At 45.5% G+C, this 22,886-nt stretch overlaps 1 protein-coding gene and 1 non-coding gene across 12 annotated transcripts in view; both read right to left on the bottom strand.

Annotated features, from left to right (window-relative positions):
- The window catches only part of TIAM1 (TIAM Rac1 associated GEF 1), a 464,731-nt gene that overhangs the window by 132,720 nt on the left and 309,125 nt on the right, over nucleotides 1–22,886 (bottom strand). For all 11 annotated transcript variants that reach the window (XM_024993771.2, XM_024993775.2, XM_059887391.1 and 8 more), the window contains 2 exons: nucleotides 9,158–9,605; nucleotides 2,096–2,268 (listed from right to left, as the gene is read on the bottom strand). In XM_024993771.2, coding sequence (XP_024849539.1) covers nucleotides 2,096–2,268; nucleotides 9,158–9,605 — 621 coding nt within the window. The remainder of the gene's footprint in view (nucleotides 1–2,095; nucleotides 2,269–9,157; nucleotides 9,606–22,886) is intronic.
- On the bottom strand, nucleotides 10,898–10,974 carry MIR2284I (microRNA mir-2284i). Its single transcript, NR_031140.1, has one exon. It is a non-coding gene; the product is annotated as a microRNA mir-2284i (primary transcript).

Below are 22,886 nucleotides of genomic sequence, written 5' to 3'. Positions count from 1 at the left end.
AATAGTAATGGGATAAGTAATATGCTTAGACAATAAGGGGCTTTGGGAAACAAGAGGCTTGGTTTGAATCCAGCCCCACCACTCAGTTACTGTGAACTGGCATCCAATTATCAGCATTTGTAGCCTTAGCTTCCACAGAGGGGGTACACAATCCATACCAACTGGTTAAAAGATGGATACCACTATAAGACTTGAGTGGACTCACATTGTAAAACGTGTTCAGTGTGGTGGCATACAGTAAGGGTTCAGTAAAATGTTTGTTTACTGTTGTTATCATGAGAGTAGTTGAGCATTTTATCATTTGCAAGATATCCAATTAATTAACACAAAGCTATTGCAGATTCAGAAGCACAATGGTTTATAAGTTATACAGAAGAATATGTTCATGAGACAAAGCATGGAGATTTTTCAATACGATACATAAAGAACTACCCACTTGTTCCCTTCCACGTTGAGAAATGAGACTACATTAAAATTAAAGTTTGGTTTAACAAAGAATACCTTTCAGAGAGTAGAAGAAAGCAAGCCACAGGGAGCAAAAACGACATGTGAATGCATGTAATTAACGAAGAGATGATGTGCAAAACACATAACAAACTGCTGTGAATCATCATGAGGAGATGGACACCTCAGTGGAGGAGTAGGCGAGAGACTTAAAGACTTCACAGAAGGTGATACTGGGTCATTAGACCCAGAAAAAGGTGCTCAACTTCATGCTGATAGCTTAAAGAAAGAAAAGACAAAGATCTGACAATCACACTTGTGGACAAGGATGAGCAAGAACTGGAGTTCTCCCGGGCTGCTGATGCGAGGAGGACTATTTCATTCATTTTGGAGACTAGCAGTGCCTAGCACACCTGACTGCGTGCACATATCCTGTGACCCAGCACTGCCACGCCTGGGCACACACCAAAAGAAATGCAGACAAATGTGTCACGAACACAGACCCGAGAGACCGGCGGGGTTCCATCCCGGGGTCAGGAAAATCCCTGGAGTAGAAAGTGGCGACCGACTCCAGTATTCTCGCCTAGAAAATTCCATGGACAGAGAAGCCTGGTGGGCCACAGGTGAAATAACCTATTACTCTCTTCCATGCCTTTATTTCAACTCTCTCTTCACATGGCATATCCTCACCATTAATTTCACTCAATTAATCCCTGTTCTTCCTTTAACATTCACGGTCAAGGTTTACCACATCATAAAGCTCCATGTATTCCAGTATCTGCCTCCCATATTATATGTGAACACTTTCAAGCATAGAGACTATGTTAAAATCTTCTTGGTATTCTCCATATCACTATGCATAGCATGTAGGAAACATGGAATAAAGGCTTGAGGACTTCCTATATTATTCCTAAATTATAAAATGGAGAAATCTTACCTAACGCACTAACACCCCAAAAAGTGTATCACAACTGACCTAATTCAAAGGATTCCCTATAAAAGCAAATGTTAACCCTGAAGTGATACATAGGTTAGTATTTTTTAATACAATTAACAGTCAGAATTCGATAACTTTAAGTACAAGGTTCTGAAAAGATGAGGAAGAGAAACTGGTTGGGAAGAGACTATTTCCAGGATGTCATGATTTTACTTTATGAGTAATATTAGAAGAGAACATATTATGATAAAAAATTTTGACAGCACAAATCAGGTCTAAATTAAGGAATTCATGATCCTTGCTCTAAAGTGCTACACAAATTATATCAAGATTTCAGTGAAAAATCCTTCAATCTACACCCCTCCCTCGGGCTTCACGGAGGAGACCTCTAGGTGAGTTCAATCATTCCTGGAACTCAACAGAGATGTTTATTTTGTCATTCATTATGGCGACTCAATGGACATGAGCAAACTCTGGGAGATAGTGAAGGACAGGGAGGCCTGGCGTGCTGCGGTCCATGGGGTGGCAAAGAGTTGGACACGACTGAGCAACTGAACAACAATCACAGCACTTACTGTTTCTATAATGTGCAAAAGCTAGGACTCCCCGCCACCACCACCCCCACTCAACAGAAAACAGGATGAAATACTCAGGCAGTAGAGGAAGGTATCTGATAAGTGATCTGAAACGCTCTGCAAAGGAGGAGCCACACACCTGGAAGAGGAAGGCATCGCCCAGGGAATTGCTGAGGCAGAAGACGAAGTCTTTCTTGGGGTGCTCAGGAACTGCCTGTACAATGCTGTTCTCCACCCAGACGGCGTGCTTGGGGACGCTGTTGTGGTCTATCCCGGACCTGCCGTCGCCCTCGTAGAAGAAGAGTGTGCACCCTGGGAAAACAAAGCGGTGTCTGCGTGAGGACTTCGTGCAACAGAAAGTCTGGAGTGAAAACTGTGGCTCGTGCGCTGTTACTAGGAAAGGGCTGGAAATTAGCATGGAACAGAGGAAGTAAAGAGAAGGGGGCTATGCTTGTACTAAGTCTTGGATAGGCTTGTATTAAGAGAGGATCTTTCTTTTTTTCCCCCTAATTGAAGTATAGTTGATTTACAATGTTGTGATAATACTTTTTTTTTTCCCAAGTCTTCATGGAATTTGTTACCATATTGCTTCTGTTTTATGGTTTGGTTTTTGGTCCAGAGGTACCATGGGATTCTTAGTTCTCTGACCAGGGATGGAAGGCACACCGCCTGCAATGGAAGGCAAAATCTTAACCACTGGACCACCAGGGAAGTCTCCCGTTAAGACTCATATCTCAGTGTCATCACGCACGCCCTCCAGTTCTTCGAGATCTTACTTTCCATTTCAGAATGTTTTGTTCCGGGTATCCTCAGAGGCATGTGGGGATCTCAAGGCTCCTCTGACCAGTACCATGTACCACGCGCTCGGTCGCTCAGTAGTGTCTGACTCTGTGGTCCCGGGGTGGCTGTAAATGCAGCTGCACGGGTCCGAAGAGCAAGCAGTGCTGAGTGAGGCCTGGCAGTCGGGACTGTCTCCCTACAGCCTCCTCCCAATATATCTCACAGGAAATGCAACCAGGAAACACCATCTATTGGGTTTCTTGACTGTGCCCTTGGTGAAAACAAAATACAACACTGACCCCAGGTACTTTCAGGATAAGGAAAGAAACGATGGACTTTTGAGTCTCAGATCTTCTCTATAAAATGTTTGCCTAGAACTCAACCAAGTGCTTGTTCCTCCTGGAAGAATAAACACATGACACACGTATGAAGGCCTAGGGGAGGCTGGAGGCCTGGGCCACGCTTAATCAAACTCCGAACGAGAGAGACAGCAGCAGTAGAAACCTGGCCTACATTTGTGGCCAGCTGGGTTCCACAGATACCCTCCAACCATGGCCTGAAGGGGAGGTGTGCTTTATTCGTAATTATTCACTGAGGACTTACTCTCAAGTCATCAAATTAAATTTCAGGGGAGGCCAGGGCCCCTGAATTCTAATTCTTTTAACTTCAACATAAGCCACTTGGTCAGTTTTCAACATCTTCCTTACCACAAGCAATGGCCACTGCTGATGCGAATCACAAAGCCCTTCCAAGTACCGTCTCTTCGGATGCAATATGAACTTCCGCAAAGCAAATTTCTAACTGACGGTGTACAATGACAGGGATCAACGGAAAAGTCACACGCGTGCAAAGGCCATTTTTTCCTAGCCCTTAATATTTCACAGGACAGCTTCCTTGGTGGCTCAGCAGTAAAGAAATCTGCCTGTCAGTGCAGGGGATGCAAGTTCCATCCCTGGGTTGAGAAGATGCCCTGGAGGAGGAAATGGCAACCCACTCCAGTACTCTTGCCTGGAAAATTCCATGGACAGAGGAGCCTGGTGGAATACAGTCCATGGGGTTGTGAAAGAGTCAGATACGACTGAGAAAATTCACCTGACTAGTATTTCACAGGAGCATGTAACAGCGGCTGGATGCAGCGCCTCCGGCACAAATGCACACCTCACACTTGCTGGCAAGCCCCGCTGGTTTCCCGGCGCTTCCTGTGGAACCGCCTGACCACGAGCTCAGCGCAAGGGTCTACTGCGTGCTGCTGCTGAACATCACGATTTTATAACTGTTGTCCTGTATCCATAGTTCAGGAGTTTCAATTTTCCCTCCAATCCATTCAAGTTATATTCACTTTTCACCCCCGCCCCAAGGATAAAGCCCTATGTTTTCTGTGACACTTATTGTTGGAAATATATAGTGCTATGTAATTTTAGTAGGATTTTATTTTGTTTTTATGTTTTGGGGGTATAAGTTACATACATATAATTTAACTATAGACCTATTACCCCAACACTAATTTTTTTTTTTAATAATCCCTCTTATTTTGAAGAGCTCAAGTTTTTACAGGAACACAGAGCTCACATTCAGAAACATCTGAAACTCCTCTTTTCATGTCTTAAGCTAGCATAGATTCAGAGATAGAAAAAGAAAAGAAATGGAAAGAGGAGGGTATTTTCCTTGAAATATGAGGTTTCCAAGGTGGGGGCATTTTTGCTGAATGAGGGACATTTGGTGAAGTCTAGAGACATTTTTAGTTGTCACAACTTGGGGGTGGGGGACAGAAGCAGGTGGGTAACACAGGGGTCCCCAACCTCCAGGATCTAAAGCCAGCTGATCTGAGGTGGAGCTGATACAATAAAAGAAATAAAGTGCACCATAAATGTAACAAACTTGAATCATCCCCAACTTGATGATCCCCAGCCCCCCCACCTCCCCATGGAAAAACTGTCTTCCATGAAACCCGGTCTCTGGTGCCAAACAGGCTGGGGACCACTGATTGGACAAGGATGCTGCTAAACATCCTACAATTCCCAGGACAAGCCTCACGACAAAGAATTATCCAGAAAATGTCAGCAGTCCCACTGCTGAGAAACCTTACTCCAAATAATCCTTTAGGACTAGTATTATACTGATGATGAACAGATTCTTAACAGAAAAGGGACAATGCAGCTTTACCACAGTTAGAATAGAAACTGAAGCCTGCAGATAACGGATAGACAACGTTCACACATTGAACACTTGATGTCTCCCCAAATTGCCATTTCCATCATTTTTCAACTTTAGTTTACAATCGTCCATGACAGTGGGTGGTTGAAAATCAGCTTATCCTTCATTAACAACATGTTCCAGCTCTAAGACTAACGTGAAACAGCACATCTGGGCACCACGCGCTCCCTGGTAACATCTTCTTTACCTTCATCTTGAATGCAATCTGTTTGCGTTTCAGTCACGGATGGAGACACCCCAGAGTCTAATTCCAAATAAAATTTTTTAAAAATTAATTATTCTGTCGAAAGTGAAAGAATCTTTGAAGAATTCCCTAGCCCACGGCTTCCAGGTACCCTGCTTTTTATTTCTCCATCTCCAAGCTCAAGTCAGCAGTGAGCCCTGCCTGTGAGTGGCAGGGACAAGCCCTGAGTTTGTTGATCTATAATGGGACCCGTCAGGAGCCAGAAGGAAAAGCCTCGGCAGCTGTGTATTCCAGTCTGGATCCTGACAGACTGTGTCATTCAGATCTGGGTCACCAAGGAAGCGCAGGCTCCCTCCTCTAATGGGCGTGTGGGCTGGGCTCCTGAGTGCCCACATCCTGCCCTCCTTGATCATTTATTCTCTAAAGGAACAGCAGAAACAAAACAGCCCCCGCTTCCATGGCCCAAGTAAAAAAATCACCTAATTATTTTTATCCTATGCCATTAACAGTGTTATTCTCAAATTGAGTCTAAGCATCACCTGGGAACTTTGTTTAAACCACAGATTCAGGGCCTGTCATGGGCTGAATTCTATTCCCCCAGGTTCCTAGGTTGAAGTCATATAGCCCAGGGCCTCAGAATTTCGCTATATTGGGACATAAGGGCTTTACCGAGGTAATTAAAATAAAAGGAGGTGTTCAGGTGGGCACTAAGCCACTATGACCACTGTCTTTATAAGAAGGAGGAATTTGGACATAGACAGGTACAGACAGAGGACGCAAGAGAACACCAAACCTGCTGACACCCTGACCTCAGACTTCGAGGCTCCAGGACTGTGAGACAATCCATTTCTTTTGTTGAAGCCACCCAGTCTGTGGTACTTGGTTATAGCAGGTCCTATACAGGGATTAATACAGGGCCCCAACTCCAATACTCTGGCCACCTGATGCAAATAACTGACTCATTGGAAAAGACCCTGATGCTGGGAAAGATTGAAGGTAGGAGGAGAAGGGGACAATGGAGGATGAGATGGTTGGATGGCATCACCGACTCAATGGACATGAGTTTGAGTAGACTCCGGAAGTTGGCAATGGACAAGGAGGCCTGGCATGCTGCAGCCCATGGAGTTGCAAAGAGTTGGACACCACTGAGCGACTGAACTGAACCGAACCACCTTCAGACTTTGAGATTCAGCAGGTATGGATATAACCCAGGAAGTGACTCAGACAACTGTGACACAGATGGTCTTCTAATCATGTTGTTAAAAACTCAACATTGAGTAATAAAATGAAAGATAAGACAGGCTGCTAAAGGGAACAGAGGCTGCGGGGTCCAGTGCTGTGGACCTTTGGGGAGGAGCAGGAGGTGGAAGAAGGGGTCTTTCTCCCTCATGTCATCTCATCCCACCCCCCACAGCAGGACAGTGGATATGATCCAGGGCCCCTTAGACACGACCCGATAGTGCCTTCAAATTAAGCCGAGGCAGGTCTCATGTGAAAAAGAATGGTAGCAGGTCTCCAAAATGCTCCCACAGGAAGAACAACTGTGTTTCACAAGCAGAACCACGACATCAAATAGCCTTTTCACAATTCACAATGGAACATGAAAAGCAAAGTGTGCTCTGTGTACGTGTGTGTGTGTCACCCAAAAAAATTAGCTCAAATCCAAAGTTCCTGTGTTTTGAACACAGATACTTCACATGTTCAAAATTTTATATGCACTTTATGTAGACTATAGTATGGTACCCGCTCTTGCATAGACACCAAAATTTAAAGTTTAATATCAATATTTTCTGAGGTTTTCCACCGAAAATACTATGGGTACCAGAATTCCACATCTATTCAAACTCTGAAACCACTAAGGCAGACTTTCAGAATGAGAAGAGGATGTGAGAAAAGAACCCGTGGCTGACTCATGTTGGTGTATGGCAAAAACCACAATATTGTAAAGTAATTATTCTCCAATTAAAATAAATTAATCAAAAAAAAAAAGAAGGAGAAGAACCTGACTCTTTCCAAGACATCCTTAGAAGTGGAGCAACAAGATGCAATAACCCAACAAGTCTTAAAAACTAAAGACAGCATCCTATGCTAAACATGCAGGAACATTAGACACACAAGCTCTTGGAAGAAAGGAGGGGGAACTGCCCTGCACTGGCTGACAAGGGTAAAGCCTCCTCTATGGGACAGTTGGTTGTTCCCCAACATGCCCAACCTCCTTTCCTCTGCAGTAACAGCAACCCCACTGCTTGGTTGAGTCCATTCCTGCCTCCCTTGCAGCTATGTTGGACTCATTTCTGGCCTATGCAGTGGAAGCAGAAGAGATTCAGTCAACTTCCAGACTGTACGCTCAGTGCAGAGGGATTCGCCCTCCACACCTCCATATTTCTACTGGAACTGGACCTGCCGGTGAGCTCTCCTGATCATTCATATGAAAACAATGCTCTAGGTACAGTTAAGCAGTAAGACAAAAGGAACCCTGGCTTCTGGATGACGTCACAGCAAAGAGTCGCCCCATCACCCTTAGAAGGTCTGCCTCTGCTATGTGGGGGGGAATTTCAGGCCTGGCTTGCTTGAGGCGTTGTCACTGTAGGTCTCTGTGACATGCAACAAGACCTACAGCCCAATTAATATGCTCCCTCCCTGTTTGGCCAGGTATTGAAGCAATAGTAGGCACCACTAGTAATGCAACCCACCCAAACCCTGCACAGGGATTGACCTGCACATCACTGAACAGAGCTCTAGGCTGTCGTGTGCCTCTAGGACTGGTTATTCCACACCAGCCACAGATGATAAAATCCAGTCTCAGATGGTGTAATGGGTGTACCACACCAGGTAAGCTCAGGCTTCTTTCTCTGGGACCCATCCCTCATGCTTTGTAACCTCTCTAACCTCTCCTGTCATACATTAACCTGCTTCACATCCAGCTTCTGTTAAGGATTCTAAGTGGGCTTGAGAAGTGTCTTTTCTTTTAAGACACAGAGCTCACAAATATGTTACAATTTCTACACCATCAAGACATGCAGACATGGGCAAAAACACACGCAAATACTTCTAAAATGTATGCAAAATGTTAACGAACAGCAGCACATCAAAGCATCATGTTTATCAATGAAAAGGCAGTGCACATATATACACATGCATGTATATATGTATACACACACACTCAGACATTCAAAGTGTGACTGCAAAACAGGGACTTTTTCACAAACGTAGATGGCTCAGACATCCCATTAAACACTAGGTTAAATTCTATGAAATTAACAATATTCCATCATTCTTTGTGAAAGAAAAAATAAAAAGGCAATTTCATAAGATTCAAACTACTGATTTTTCCCTCCAAAACAGTTATTCTGGGAGGCACATTTTTTGGGACGATTTCAAAAAAATATTTTTGGGAGCTCAAGGCGCTGAAGCTGTCACCACAACCAGCTGTACATAGGAAAACAAGGCATGAGAGGCTCTAATAGCTTACATGTGAAAAAGAAAAGACTATAAACCATTGATGGGAAAAGGAAATGGGGAGTGACTATCAAGGGACATAAAGTTCCAGCTCAAGAAGATCATTGCGTTCTAGAGATGTGCTGTACAACCGTGTGCCTTCGTCAACTACACTGAAACATACACCTAAAAATGTGCTAAGAGGGTAATATGTGTGTGTAGTGTGTGCATGCACGCTCAGTCATGTCTGACTCTTTATGACCCTATGGACTCTAGCCCACCAGGCTCCTCTGTCCATGGGATTCTCCAGGCAAGAATACTAGAGTGGGTTGCCACTTTCTCCTGCAGGGATCAAACCCGTGTCTCCTGTGTCTCCTGTATTGCCAGGAAGATTCTTTACCACTGTGCCACCTGGGAAGCTCAAGAGAGTAGGCCTCACGTTAAGTACTCTTACCACCATAAAACAACAATTTTGAAATTAGCATGAAATAGAAATTCCATGCAATTAAAAACCATCACGTGTAAGGGGTACCACGGAGCCCAGGGTTACCCAGCACAGCTTGAAGGATGCTCTCTGTCTCTCACCTTTCAAGGACACCCAGTAGTGCTTCCACTTCCTCCGCGTGGCTGACTCCACCTTCTTGTTCTTCTTGTGCACCAGGAAGTTCTTGACGGCCAGGGCGCCGGCCTTGCGCACTGTGCCCTGGGCAGCCGTGAGCAGGATGTCGGACTGGCCCGGGGAGCTCAGGGTGCCGCTGCTCTGCTCGTCGCTGTGCGTGGAGCCCGCCTCCTCCAGGCTCTCGCTGTTCGTGGTGCTCATCTCCAGCTCCCGGCGAAAATTCTCATACACCCCCTGGCGGGCCGCGTCCCCGGTGGAGCTGCTGCCACTGTCGCTGCCCACAAAGGCACGGCCGGTGGGGGGCGAGTAGCTGGAGTTAGTGGCATTGGATCGCCGGGACAGGAGGTCCGTGTCGGTGGTGGCCCCTTCGATCCCACTGTCGGCAAACTCGCTACCCTCGCCTGCGTTAACATCCTTGGGAGCCGAAAGGGAGAAGAAAGAAGACGTGCATCACACAGAGAAGTAACCCAGGGGCTCCTGTCGCTCCAGCCGGGGGCTGTGGAGCTGCTGGCGACCTGCAGCATGTCACTGCTTCCCACCTTCCCCGGACCAATTACCCCTCAACTCCCAACCCCCTCAAACCCAACTTGCCTGCTGAGCAGCTCAGGAAAACCATGAAGCCACCCCAGTATGAATGTCAACAATTCAGAACATTCAAAACACACACGCACACAAAGCAAGAAACATTTCAAAGAACTTATCAATGATCTGACTTAGATAATTAAGTAATGGGCAAATCAGCTATTCAGAGTCCCCTCCACTGCCCTGCTGAGCGAACTCAGCACCCTGGCCCTCATCAGCCAGCTCGGCGCTCCAGGAAACTCTGCTGGCTGATTAGGTGGTTTATTCCGGAGTTGTGGGGTTCCAAGGGAATAATGACGTCTGTGTAGCTCATACTTTAAAAAAAAAAAAAAACAACAACAAATAAATAAATAAAAGGCTGAGTTAGGAGTCTAATTTATGATCTGGTGACTAGAAAGATAACTAGCGTACCACCCCACCCACTCACCCAGCAAGAACCCAGAGCCCAGGAGCAGGGGAGAGCCCTCATGCTCCAATCCACTTTGTTTCTTGAAAACAAGCAGCTTCTCACTCTGCACTTGAGCTGAACAAGTCTGTGGGGCCCACAGCTCCAGTGCAGACTCTCCGATTACCCTGCCCTTTCAAAGCTGGGATGCCAGGAGCCTGAGCAAGCTACTCACTACCCCAGGGGCCAAGTGACAACTTGGGGCAACTGCCAAGATGTGGGGGGTATCCATCCCTCAGTTAAAAACATTTGGAACTTCCAAAGCGCTGGCCCTGCTCTCAGGCTCAACGGGACACAGACAGGTCTGTTCTTAAATCACAATCTGGATTGCTCTGAAGTGCTAAAGGCATTTCCACAAACAATAATTAGAGAAGGGTAGTCCTCAAGGGAGAATAATGAAAGCAGAATTCAACAGGCCAGCTCAACAGTCTCAAGGATAAGAAATGGGACTGGTTTTTTTCCAAGGGAAAGGATGGGAACGTGAACCTGACATGCAAGTGATACGTGGTTTGGAGACTTAACCGTGTTTTAAGCCTTTAGTCTCATAAATAGTTCATTACGGTTTGAAAATGTAAAAAGCTAACAGGATATTCCAATTGCCATATAAATGATTTGAATGCTGTGCTTTCAAATCCCTGCTGCCAGGTAATGGGGCAGAATGAACCAAGCCACAAACTATTGGGTTGGCCAAAAAGTTAATTCCGGGTTTTCATACGATACTACAGAAACACCAGAACGAACTTCTCAGCCAAGCCAATAACACTGTCCTGCATGAGGCCCAAACAGGCATTGTGCCCTCATCTCTGCACATCTCACGTGGTCAATTCTAAGCTAAGGCCCTCAGAGTTCATCTTCATCACGAATAGATCCTAAGTTAGCAACTAAAAGATGGGCAGAGCCAAACATGAAAACCATCATGGGATGCACAGAAAGACAGATACTGTAGGATTCACTTCTATGTGGAATGTAAAAACGCCAAACCCATAGAATCAGAGAGTGGGATGGCAGTTGACAGACTAGGGGATTAAGGGAAATGCGAGACCCTGGTCAAGGCTACACATTTTCAGTTACAAGAGCAATTACGTTCTGGGGATCTGACATACAGCCAGATGACTCTAGTTAATGATACTGTATTGTATCCTTGAAATCTGCTAGGAGGGTAAACCTATAAGTGTTCTCACCACAAAAAAAGAAAAAAAAACAAAAGGAAGGAAGGGAGGGAGGAAGGAAGAGAGGAGTAATTACGTGAGTGATGGATGTGTTAATTAACTTGATTGTGGGGATCATTTCACAATACATACATAACATTAAACTCCGGGAGTTGGTGATGGACAGGGAGGCCTGGCATGCTGCAGTCCATGGGGTCACAAAGAGTCGGACACGACTGAGTGACTGAACTGAACTGAAACCATCACAGTGTACCTCTTCAAAAATACAAAAAAACCCAGGAAGTACAGTGTGCAAAGCACAGAACCTCGACAGTGGAGACACCGGCCAAGTACCACCTCGACCAAGCGCTCAAGGTTAACTGAGTGCAGGGTACACGGGAACCCTTTGTACTACGTTTGCAACATTTCCTTGATTCTAAAACGGTTCTAAAATAAAAAGTTTATCTAAAAAGAAAGAAGAAACAAGGGGGAGGTGAGATGGGAAGACAGTAGCAGGAAGTGCTGAAGCAAGTTTCTAAGGACCAGTGACACTTGCAACGGAGTTTAGGTCCCTGGGATACAGAGGGACTTAAGAGGGTCAACGAAACCATGGATACAGCCAGGATGCAGACCCTGTGACTGTCCGTCCTGTCATTTCCCTGCCTGCTGTCCTGCCTGTTACCACCACCAACGGTCATCATGGACGCAGACACGGAAGGTATGTGATATATACACTGTGCCATTGAGTGAGCATGCATACTCAGTTGCCTGAGTCACGTCCAACTCTTTGTGATTCCATGGAGCCCACCAGGCTCCTCTGCCCATAGGATTTTTTTGGCAAGAATATTGGAGTGCATTGCCATGCCCTCCTCCAGGGGATCTTCCCAACCCAGGGATCCAGTAGGTAAAAAAACTCCCCAGTACAAACAGGAGAGCGCTGTTACCAACCCACGTTTCTCCCTGGCAGGAACATTTACCATATGTCCCTTTGGATGATAATAAGTAAAGTCAGTCATCACCGAATATTCAAGATAACCATGGGTGGCGGGAGTTCGCATGAGTCTCCCCAGTATCTGGACTCGTTTTCACATCTCAGTCCTTCTCTGGGAGATGGGACAAAATCAGCTACAAATTTGCCTCAAAAATGAAAAACGAAGAGCTGCTTCTCTGTAAGACAGGGGTAACCTCCCTGGGTCATAAGAAAAAGAGTTCAGAATGAAAAAAGGAGACATTGATAGCAGGCACCTGAAAATTTCCAGAGCTGGGGAACAGGAAGGAACCTTGCAAAACCATCCCCTTGGTGAATGTCTGGGGATGCTGAGGCTCAGAAAGTCACAGGCCTGGTGGGTGGCAGATTGGAGGTGAGAGCCCATGCCTCCAATGCCCTCTTCCACTCTGACAAGGTGTCCCCACGGCTCAGCTGCAGGCAGCACCTGATAGGGTCCTGTCTCAGCAGTCAACACCATGCCTTCCCCTCTGTCTGCCAACAGTGCCTCTTCTAGGGTTTCCCAACAAAACTGCGTAACTGGGCATCTGCACGCCTTGACTTTCCGGCAAAGAGCTCAAACTCCAAAGTGACGGGAAGGGGAAGGAGGAGATGAAAGAATCTGAGTGAAACAAGCAGAGAATGGACAAGCATCTCTCTTAACATCCCTTAACATTACTGGGCTTAGTTGCTCAGTTGTGTCTGACTCTTTGTGACCCCAATGTAGCCAGCCAAGCTCCTCTGTCTATGGGATTCTCCAGGCAAGAACACTGGATGGGGTTGCCATTCCCCTCTCCACTTAATATCTACTACATCCCCACAAACCATGAACCCTTACAGAATGCCTTGACGTCCCTATTGGAGCTAAGAGTTAAGGACTCGATAGACACTCCCCTCTTTTTCATACTTAAACAAATGCTCATGCCAACTCATGCTGCACCTCTGCAATGGCTCAGGCTGTGCATGTTCAACTCTGGGACAGTCACTGAACTGAGCAGTGATTTCTCCAGGTAACAGGCCTGCTGGCCCCAGATGAGCTCGCATACTTTGGGAGAGTAACCGCAAGGGAATGCTCCCCATCTGTGACCCAAGGCAGCTCCACCTTGTCTCCACAAGTGGTTAAGCAGGCTCAGTGGTACACATCCCCCTTCTGATATGTGACCCAGCCTGCCTGGAAACAAATGCTGCCTGCCTAGCCCTAGCCTCTATATGACCATGAAGCATGGGATGTTCCCAGATACCCAGAAATCCTTGCTCTAGCACCGTGGGAAATGATGTCCACCCAGCCAGAGGAATTACTCAAGACCTGAATGGTCAATAGGACTCCACATCCCCAACACCAGCCATCTCCAACTTCAATACGGAGTCATCTACAATGGGGCTGTTTTATCCAGCTTGCTCCTTGGAGGAAAAGCAATGACAAAACTAGACAGCATATTAAAAAGCAGAGACATCACTTTGCTGACAAAGGCCTATATATTCAAAGCTATGGTTTTTCCATTAGTCATGCATGGATGTGAGAGTTAGACCATAAAGACAGCTGAGTGCCGAAGAACTGATGCTTTTGAACTGTCGTGTTGGAGAAGACTCCTGAGAGTCCCTTGGACTGCAAGGAGATCCAACCAGTCAATATAAAGGAAATCAACCCTGAATATTTATTGGAAGGACTGATGCTGAAGCTACAGTTCCAATACTTTGGCCACCAGAAGCAAAGAGCCAACTCATTGGAAAAGACCCTGATGCTGGGAAAGATTAAGGCAGCAGGAGAAGGGGAGGACAGAGGATGTGATGGTTGGATGGCATCACCGACTCGATGGACATGAGTTTGAGGAAGTTCAGGGAGATGGTAAAGGACAGGGAGGCCTGGCCTGCTGCAGTCCATGGGGTTGGACACCACTTAGCGACTGAACAACGAGCAACAAAGTGCCACACAACAGTTAGAAGCCTACAGGTCACAGAAGCTCTAGAAGAAACCGAAGTCAGATACACGGATGTAGAGGCTCTAGGTTCACACACTGCAAGATGGCTCTGAGGCTGCATCCCAAACGCCCAACCTCCTCAAATGCCCAGTGCATACACTGCCCTGTGGTTTCCAATCGCACAGAAGATAGCATCACGGCGACACAAACGATCCCGGTGCATTTTTTCAAAGGACTCCTCCTCCGACTACCTCCATCTCAAGGACACTTCCTGAGAAACCTGATTCTCCCTACACTCAAAAGCGTCTGTGAACCACCCCCACTCTTTTAGTGGTCAACCTCAGGGAAAAGTTCCATGGGAGCTCAAGAGTCTTTATTCCTAATGCAAGGTATGTTCCTTCTTATCTAGTTAGATGCCTTAGCATATGATCAGTCCTAGAATATCAAACCAAATGTACTGAAATTTAAAGCAAAAGTCAGAGGAGATCAAGGGAAATAGTAAGACCCTAGCTAAACAGAGAAGTAACTCTCAGCATGATGCATGATCTGACCAGAGATTTCCTGAAAATAGCTCAAAATAAATTCCCCGTGTTAGAAGCACTCCACTGAAGAGGCTTCCAATTATAAATAACATTCATAGACTATAGAGGCTCTTAAACCCTGCTCTTCCTGGATGAATCCTCCCAAGCCGGATTTTTCACTCACCAGCTTCCATTCCACCGGCCGAAATCAACACATGCACTTTCCCACTGGATGTACAAGTGGCCAGCTGTCGCCCAAAACATTCAACAGTGCAAGTTTTCTTAGTCATTTCAGCCAGGCAACAAAGCTTAAATGAGCTCTGGTACTAAAGCGGAGGCGGTGAGAGGCAAATTCAAAGCCTGTTTGCAGGGTCTTGAACACTAGAGGGTCCCCCAGCATGAACACGGGCTAATGACACACTGTGGCAAAGCTCACATCCTTTCCACCAGGGACTCAGAAATACCCCAAGGAACAGGTTTGCTGTGCTAATGATGTGTGAACACAATTCTGAGGAGGTCATTAGCCACAAAGTTCAAAGGCCCTGGGAGAAGTTTTAAGTCGAATGCAATTAGAAACTGTTATGTTGGTCACTTTCTTTAATTTCCCTGATGAATCCAGCTTTGCATCAATACACCTGTAGAGAGATGGTAAATGCAGCAGAGAAGAGTTCAAGGGATTTCAGTGATGGGAGGAGATTCTGACCTGTGGTAGTGATGGCAGTTTAGTTGCTAAGTCATGTCCGACTCTTGTGACCCCATGTAAAATCCCACCAGGCTACTCTCTCCTCTGTCCACAGATTTCCCAGGCAAGAGTACTGGAGTGGGTTGCCATTTCCTTCTCCAGGGGATCATCCCAACCCAGGGATCGAACCCAGGTCTCCTGCATTGGCAGGTAGACTCTTTACTGACCATATGATCAAGCAATCCCACTCCTGGGCATGTATCTGTGGACCTGTGGAAGCCTTGAATTAGAACAATTTCTGACTTGCTAAATTCTAAAATATTCCTCCTGTGGTTTACCATCTTCTTATCCCCCAAATCTGAGTACCTCCACCCCCCCATACATGCATACACGTGTACAATGTCTTTGGTTTCCAACACTGTCTCCGTGGTATATCTCAGTACAGCAAATATCGTGTCTAGGCATGTCATTCTGAACCAAGCCATGCCTCCGTTTCCTCACCTTTATAATGGGAATGGCAATAATATCTACTTTGTAAGACACATTGTAAGATGTGATATAGAGTTAACTCACTTTTCTAGAACTCTGCCCAGCACACAGCCCTTGCACAGGTCGTGTCCATCTCAGCCCAAGGAGGGAAGTCACTGCCTTACCTCACTTCCTAGCTTCCTGCACTAACACAGAAGAAAGGGTGTTACTAAGGAATGTGGGAAAAACAAGGCCTTATGGGAAAAAAGACAGGCAGACCAAGGTTGGTGTGAGCCAATGCAATCCCTCTGAATCCTCTTCACTTTCATAAAATGCACAATAAACGAAGAAAATGATGCTTTCTATGCTGCAAGTAATTGCTAGGCACTGTTATAATAATCACCTTTCTTGATTTACAGAAATATTGCAGTCTCCGTTTTCCATTATTGTAAGATTTTCCCCATCTCTCTATAAACAAATGTCCAGTGCCTTTTTGAGTTCGTGATTCAGAAGTTGGTCGATTTCAGCTCCTGGGCCTCCTGCTCTTCACCCCTTTACACGTGTCCTGGCTCCGGATGAAACATTTCTAAAAACCAGCTCCATTTCCCACTTCTTCCGTTCCCAAGGCAAAGACTCCATGCCCTTTCAAGTTTCCAGCACTCAGTCCCATCCTTGCTAATGATTCCCAACAGGGGTGACTCAAAATTTCTCTCAATTACAACCGCTGGAAGTGAATTTCTTACTGCTGCTCACAAGGGACTCAGAAGTTGTCTAATGCTTGAAATGTTGCTCCAGGTAACTTCAGATCGGAGTCAGCACTGTGCTGGGGTCAGTGAATCATCTTCTCTCCTTTCATCTGTTTTTCTATGTGTGTGTTTCAGTCCCTGTTCTCACCACCCACCCCTCATCTCAGGTTATATCCCATCTCCAGTCATCAACTCTCTTTTCTAACTACCTTCCTCCCATAAGCCATCCTGTACAGTAAGTCTCCCAGCAACAAGGTGGAGGGCTCCTGAGGCTGTCCATCAAGGTCCTTCACTGGTGTCCAGCCTTAGCACCGGACCTTTGGAGGCATCCAGCCACCAGTGAAACTGAAGGACTCCTGCCAGTGTTCGCTCCCAGCCCTTCTTGCTTCTAGAATTCCAGGAATACTGATCCTTCAAGGCTCAGCTGGAAGCCTTCTTTTAATCTCCTTTGATTCCCATGAAACTTCTCAACACCCACCCCACCACCACCCCAGCCACACTGGTCTCTTTGCTCTTTCTCAAAAGTGCAGGGCATGACCCCAGTTTCCAAATCAGTGGTCAACTCCCGTCTCCCCTTCCAATCACTACCAAGCCTGCCCTTTCTATGGGGCCTGACTTGACCACGTGATCTGGAATTGTCAGCACATCCACCACTGCCCACTCCTCCCATCTTGCTCTTTTTCCCATAGCATGTCCTGTACTTGTTATGCTAAGTGTTTGCTGCGGACACACCCGCACTTCACCCCTAAGCTCAGCGATCTTTTCTTAACACCTCCCAAGAGCCAAGAACAGTGCCTGGCATGGCATAGGCACTTTAAAAACAAACAAACAAACAAAAAACCCCACGTTGTTGAACAACTTCACTGCTGTTCATTTTCCACCCTCCTCTCACAACAAGAAGATCGTTTCTCATGGAAGACACTTGAGTTTGATTTAAAGATCTAGTCATTTGCAGGCTCAGCTCACACTCAACGCCAGCTGAAGTCACAACTGGAAAGCCTGACTTCGCTGTCTTCCAGCGAAGATCCGGGTTTATGATGTCTTTTATGGAGACACCCAGAGCTCATTTACATGTCTTTATCTTTCATCTTTTTAAAAGGAGAGAAAGTGAGAAAGACATATTGGGCTGTTTTATGGCCCACACTAGATATTCTGTCAACGGGAGGTTCAAAGCAAATGGGGCCCCAACCACAGAGTGAAAAGCTTGTGGGTGTTCCCTGCCCCAGGCTCCGTGGAGACGCTCCCAGGGCTGCAAGGCAGGCTGGTTGGGAGGCTCCAAGCTCCCATCACAGCGCTTTATCCTTCCCAGTTACACTGAGAAACCAGTAATTAATTACACAGCATTGCAGGACACGATTTATGTTGAGGGACACCGACTCCCCTCTCCTCACAGACTAAATGGAGAATGTGGTTTTCAGAGGTTTGGACCTCCCCAAGCTATATTAGCATAAATGAGCTGCTCTCTGAGTGGGGATCAGGGTTCCTTAAATAATTTCAAGGGGCCCCTAAAGCCCTCCCTTTTCCAACTACCTATTCGAAGCAAGACTTTCCCCAAATAGTCCAACAAAAGAGCACATCACAAGAGAATGAATGCAGAGAAGACTCCAGTCTCTTCTGACAGGTTAGAAATTGCAGACAGTTGCAAAAATACAAAATGGGACTTCCCCGGTGGTACAGTGGATAAGAATCCGCCTGCCAGTGCAGGGGACATGGGTTCAATTCCTGGTCTGGAAAGATTCCACGTCCCATGGAGCAACTGAGCTCATGCACCACAACTACGGAGCCCAGGAACTGCAACAAGAAGGCCAGGGCAATGAGTAGCCCACGCACCCAGCAGAGTAGCCCCTGCTTGCGAGAGAGAGCCTGTGCACAGCGGCAAAGACCAGTGCCGCCAAAATAAATTTAAAGCAAAGAAACAACGCCCTTCTTCTCGATCTTTCTCTTAATTTTAGAAGATAAAATTTAACAATTAAAGTTATTTATGTGAACATGTAATGCTTTATTACTGCTATTTTAAGATGAATTAACAAGTATTTTTTACAATTCTGGTTCAATTCCTAATGTGATAAATATTTATAGATATAAACATGAATAGAAACTCCTTGGAGTCTATAATCCTTTTCAAGAGTAGAAAGGAGTCTGAGAACTGCTGATACAAGCCATCTCTCGGCTACCTACTCCCACTCCTCAAAAGAAGATCTTGGCAAAGGAGATGGATATTCATGTTGAAAATGGATGGACTGTTTTTCAAAATAAATATCTCATTGCTTAACTTACGTGCCAGAAAAAGAAAGATAAAAGAAAAAAGAAGCATCAAAAAGGAGAAGTGAAGGAAGAGGTTGTTTTAAGTGGACTGTATATAAAAATATTTTGTTTCATGAAGAATTAACCTGAGGTTCTTAATCAGAAGCTTCTTGATGGATGCTGGAGGACCCATGGATCCCCTGAAATGATACACAGCAGGGTGGTCCCTGTGTTTGACCCAAAAGAATCCAATTTTTTCATCTGATTCTCAAAGGAATCTGTGACCAAAGGTTAGGAATCTCTTGGAGGCTGATGCCAATTCTCAGCTCAGGGAACATATTATCCTTGAACCATTTAAGCTAAGTATAAAACAAAACCCAAATTTTAAGCACCAACACAGTTTATTATGGGAACTCAAGATCTCTTTCTGACCATGCTGCACCCTCTATCTGGCTGAAATCACCAACCTATTACCTGTTTATCCAAGCAAGAAAGTTTTAACAGGGATAGAGCCTTCTAAAGCCACCTTTGGCATTTCTCCAAAAAAAGACATACAGATGGGAGAACAGGTATGTGAAAAGACGCTCAACACCATTAATTACTGCTGCTGCTGCTGCTGCTGCTAAGTCGCTCAGTCGTGTCCGACTCTTAGCGACCCCATGGACTGCAGCCTACCAGGCTCCTCCATCCATGGGATTTCCCAGGCAAGAGTACTGGAGTGGGGTGCCATTGCCTCCTTCGCTACTAATTACTGCTGCTGCTGCTGCCAATTACTAGAGAAATGCAAATCAAAACTTCGATGAGGTATGACCTCACACCAGTCAGAATGGCCATCAGAATGTCTACAAATAAAAAATGCTAGAGAGGGTGTGGAGAAAAGAGAACCCTCCTACACTATTGGTGGGAATGTAAGTTCATGGAAAATAGTATGGAGGTGCCTCAAAAAACTAAAAATAAAGCTACCATATGACCCAGCAGTCCCTCTCCTGCGCATGTATCCAGATAAAACTATGATTTGAAAAGGTACACACACCTCTATGTTCAGAGCAGCACTATCACAATAGCCAAGACACGGAAAGCAACCTACCTTTCCACTGACAGAGGAATGCACACAGAAAACGCCACGCATACACAGTGAAATACTGCTCAGCCATGGAAAAGAACGAAATAACGCTACCTGCAGCAACACGGATGGAACTAGAGATTATCAGACTACGCGAAGTAAGAAAGAAGACAAAGGCTGTATGAGATACGTGGAATCCAAAATACGGCACAAATGAACTTATCTATAAAACAGAAATAGACTCATGGACACAGAGAACAGACTTATAGTTGCTGGCGTGGGGGGTGGGAAGGCCTGGAGTGGGAATTTGGAGTCAGCAGTGTAGACTGTCATATATGTGATGGATAAACAAAAGGTCCTACCATATAGTGTAGGGAACTATATTCAACATCCTGTGATAAACCATAATGAAAAGAATTTCAAAAAGAATATATACACACACACACATAATATATAACTGAATGTGTGTGTGTGTGTGTATATATATAACTGAATTACTTTGCTGCACAGTAGCAGAAGTTAACTGTAAATCAACTATACTTCAATTAAAAAAATAAAAATGAAGTCATCTTTGGTGATCTCTCTCAGGAACCACTCTTTTGAGCCATGGTAGTAGACAGTGGGGGGCCTCGTGGGCCGCCGTCTCTGGGGTCGCACAGAGTCGGACACGACTGAAGCGACTTAGCACTAGCAGCAGCAGCAGACAGTCACTTTTTTTCTTTTCAGCCCACCACCCCTTTGGGCTTCTGTACCAGAACTGAGGGTTTTTACGTTAAACTGTGAAGGCACAGGAGCTAAAAGCTGTTTGAACATGGGGAGACAGTGTGGCGTCTACTGTCTACTCTGGACGCCATGGGGCAAATTCACACTGAGATATGACTTCTGCTCCTGCACATTCATGTCACACATTCTGGGCGAATTGGAAGAGTAGATGGGAGAGAATTCCTGGAAGCCATCACCATACAAGCATGGCTAAAAACAGCCTAATTAGACACAAAATCTATCCCCATATCCAAATTTCACTGGATGTCAGACTGGATGAAGCACAAGTTGGAATCAAGTTTGCCAGGAGAAATATCAACAACCTCAGATACGAAGATGACACCACTCTCATGGCAGAAAGCAAAGAACTAAAGAGCCTCTTGATGAAAGTGAAAGAGGAGAGTGAAAAAGTTGGCTTAAAACTCGACATTCAGAAAACTAATAAGATCATGGTATCCAGTCCCCCTCACTTCATGGCAAATAGATGGGGAAGCAGTGGAAACAGTGACAGACTTTATTTTGCGGGGCTCCAAAATCACTGCAGATGGTAACTGCAACCATGAAATTAAAAGATGCTTGCTTCTTGGAAGAAAAGCTATGACAAACCTAGACAGCATATAAAAAGCAGAGACATTACTTTGCTGACAAAGGTCGGTCTAGTCAAAGCTATGGTTTTTCCAGTGGTCATGTATGGATGTGGAGTTGGACTGTAAAGAAAGCTGAGCGCCAAAGAATTGATGCTTTTGAAATATGGTGTTGGAGAAGACTCTTGAGAGTCCCTTGGACTTCAAGGAGATCCAACCAGTCCACCCTAAAGGAAATCAGTCCCTAATATTCATTGGAAGGACTGATGCTGAAGCTGAAATTCCAATACTTTGTCCACCTGATGCAAAGAACTGATTCAACGGAAAAGACCCCGATGCTGGGAAAGACTGAAGGCAGGAGCAGAAGGGGACGGCAGAGGATGAGATGGTTGGATGGTATCACTGACTTGATGGACATGAGTTTGAGGCTCCAAGAGTTGGTGATGGACAGGGAAGCCTGGCATGCTACAGTCCATGGAGTCACAAAGAGTCGGACACGCCTGAGCAACTGAACTGAACTGACTGCATGCAAGACATTATGCCAGGAGTTCTACATTCATTCCTGTGTGGAACCCTCACATTAGCCTCATTCAAGAGGCACTGAGATCCTTCGGGGTTACAGAGCCAACAGGGAACAGGGTTCCAACTTGCAAGCTCAGACCTGCCGGACTTCAGAATCTCTTCTTTGAAGGACAGTAGGCTGCCCCTCCTCTATCCATTAACCATAGGAACACTAAAAGAGTAGAGTTTAGGCCAAGAAACCAGAGGCATTCATTAAATCAAGAGGCAATCTATTGGGATGTCACAGCAGTCGATACAAATAAACTCTGTTTTACATAGTCTGGGTAAATCCCCCCAACAAATGAACAGCAGACTGACTCTCAAGATACAGTCTTATGCACACAGCACACACACATATTCACATGTACTGAATTCAACAAATAGAATTCCTCAGCATTTACTGGGTAGCAGACCCATGAAATGTGCCACTTTTTAAAACTGAAATGTGAACTCCGCGGCCTTCAGATTCATAGCTCAGTAACATGTCCAACTACTACTCAAATACAAAAGTAGGAAGAACGGTTCCAAACTCTGTTTTGATCATTTGCAAATAAAAATATGTTCTTCATGTTTGTTCAGATAAAACACTGTCCCCCAGGCTCAGAGGCCAGGCCCTTGGGCCAAATGCCTGCCAGGAACTCTTTTCTGAGGAGTAAAACTGCTGACAAGACTATTAGAGATTCGACTACATCACCAGGGCAAACAAGGAGACTGTTAATATCTATGATCCGAACTCATGGGAGAGGGCCCCTGGGTCAGAAACTTTCACCAACAAAAGAAAACGAGAAAAGAATTACTTTCAAAGAAGCCTCCACACCCACTGTCTCTTAAAATACACTGTTTGGAACATAGTGGGTTCTCAGAAAATCGCGTTGGATGAACACGCCAAACTTAAGACGAGGAAGCGTGGGTGGGTGGATAGTGTTGTGCATAATTCTGGGGTTTGTTTCAAGTCATTAAAGATCCTCACTCAACACGTAATGTT

Source organism: Bos taurus, chromosome 1 (genome assembly GCF_002263795.3).
Source record: "Bos taurus isolate L1 Dominette 01449 registration number 42190680 breed Hereford chromosome 1, ARS-UCD2.0, whole genome shotgun sequence".
In the NCBI taxonomy this organism is placed as follows: domain Eukaryota; kingdom Metazoa; phylum Chordata; class Mammalia; order Artiodactyla; family Bovidae; genus Bos; species Bos taurus.
Note: the sequence above shows the minus strand (reverse complement) of the source record. Positions and strands in the feature narration are given on the sequence as shown.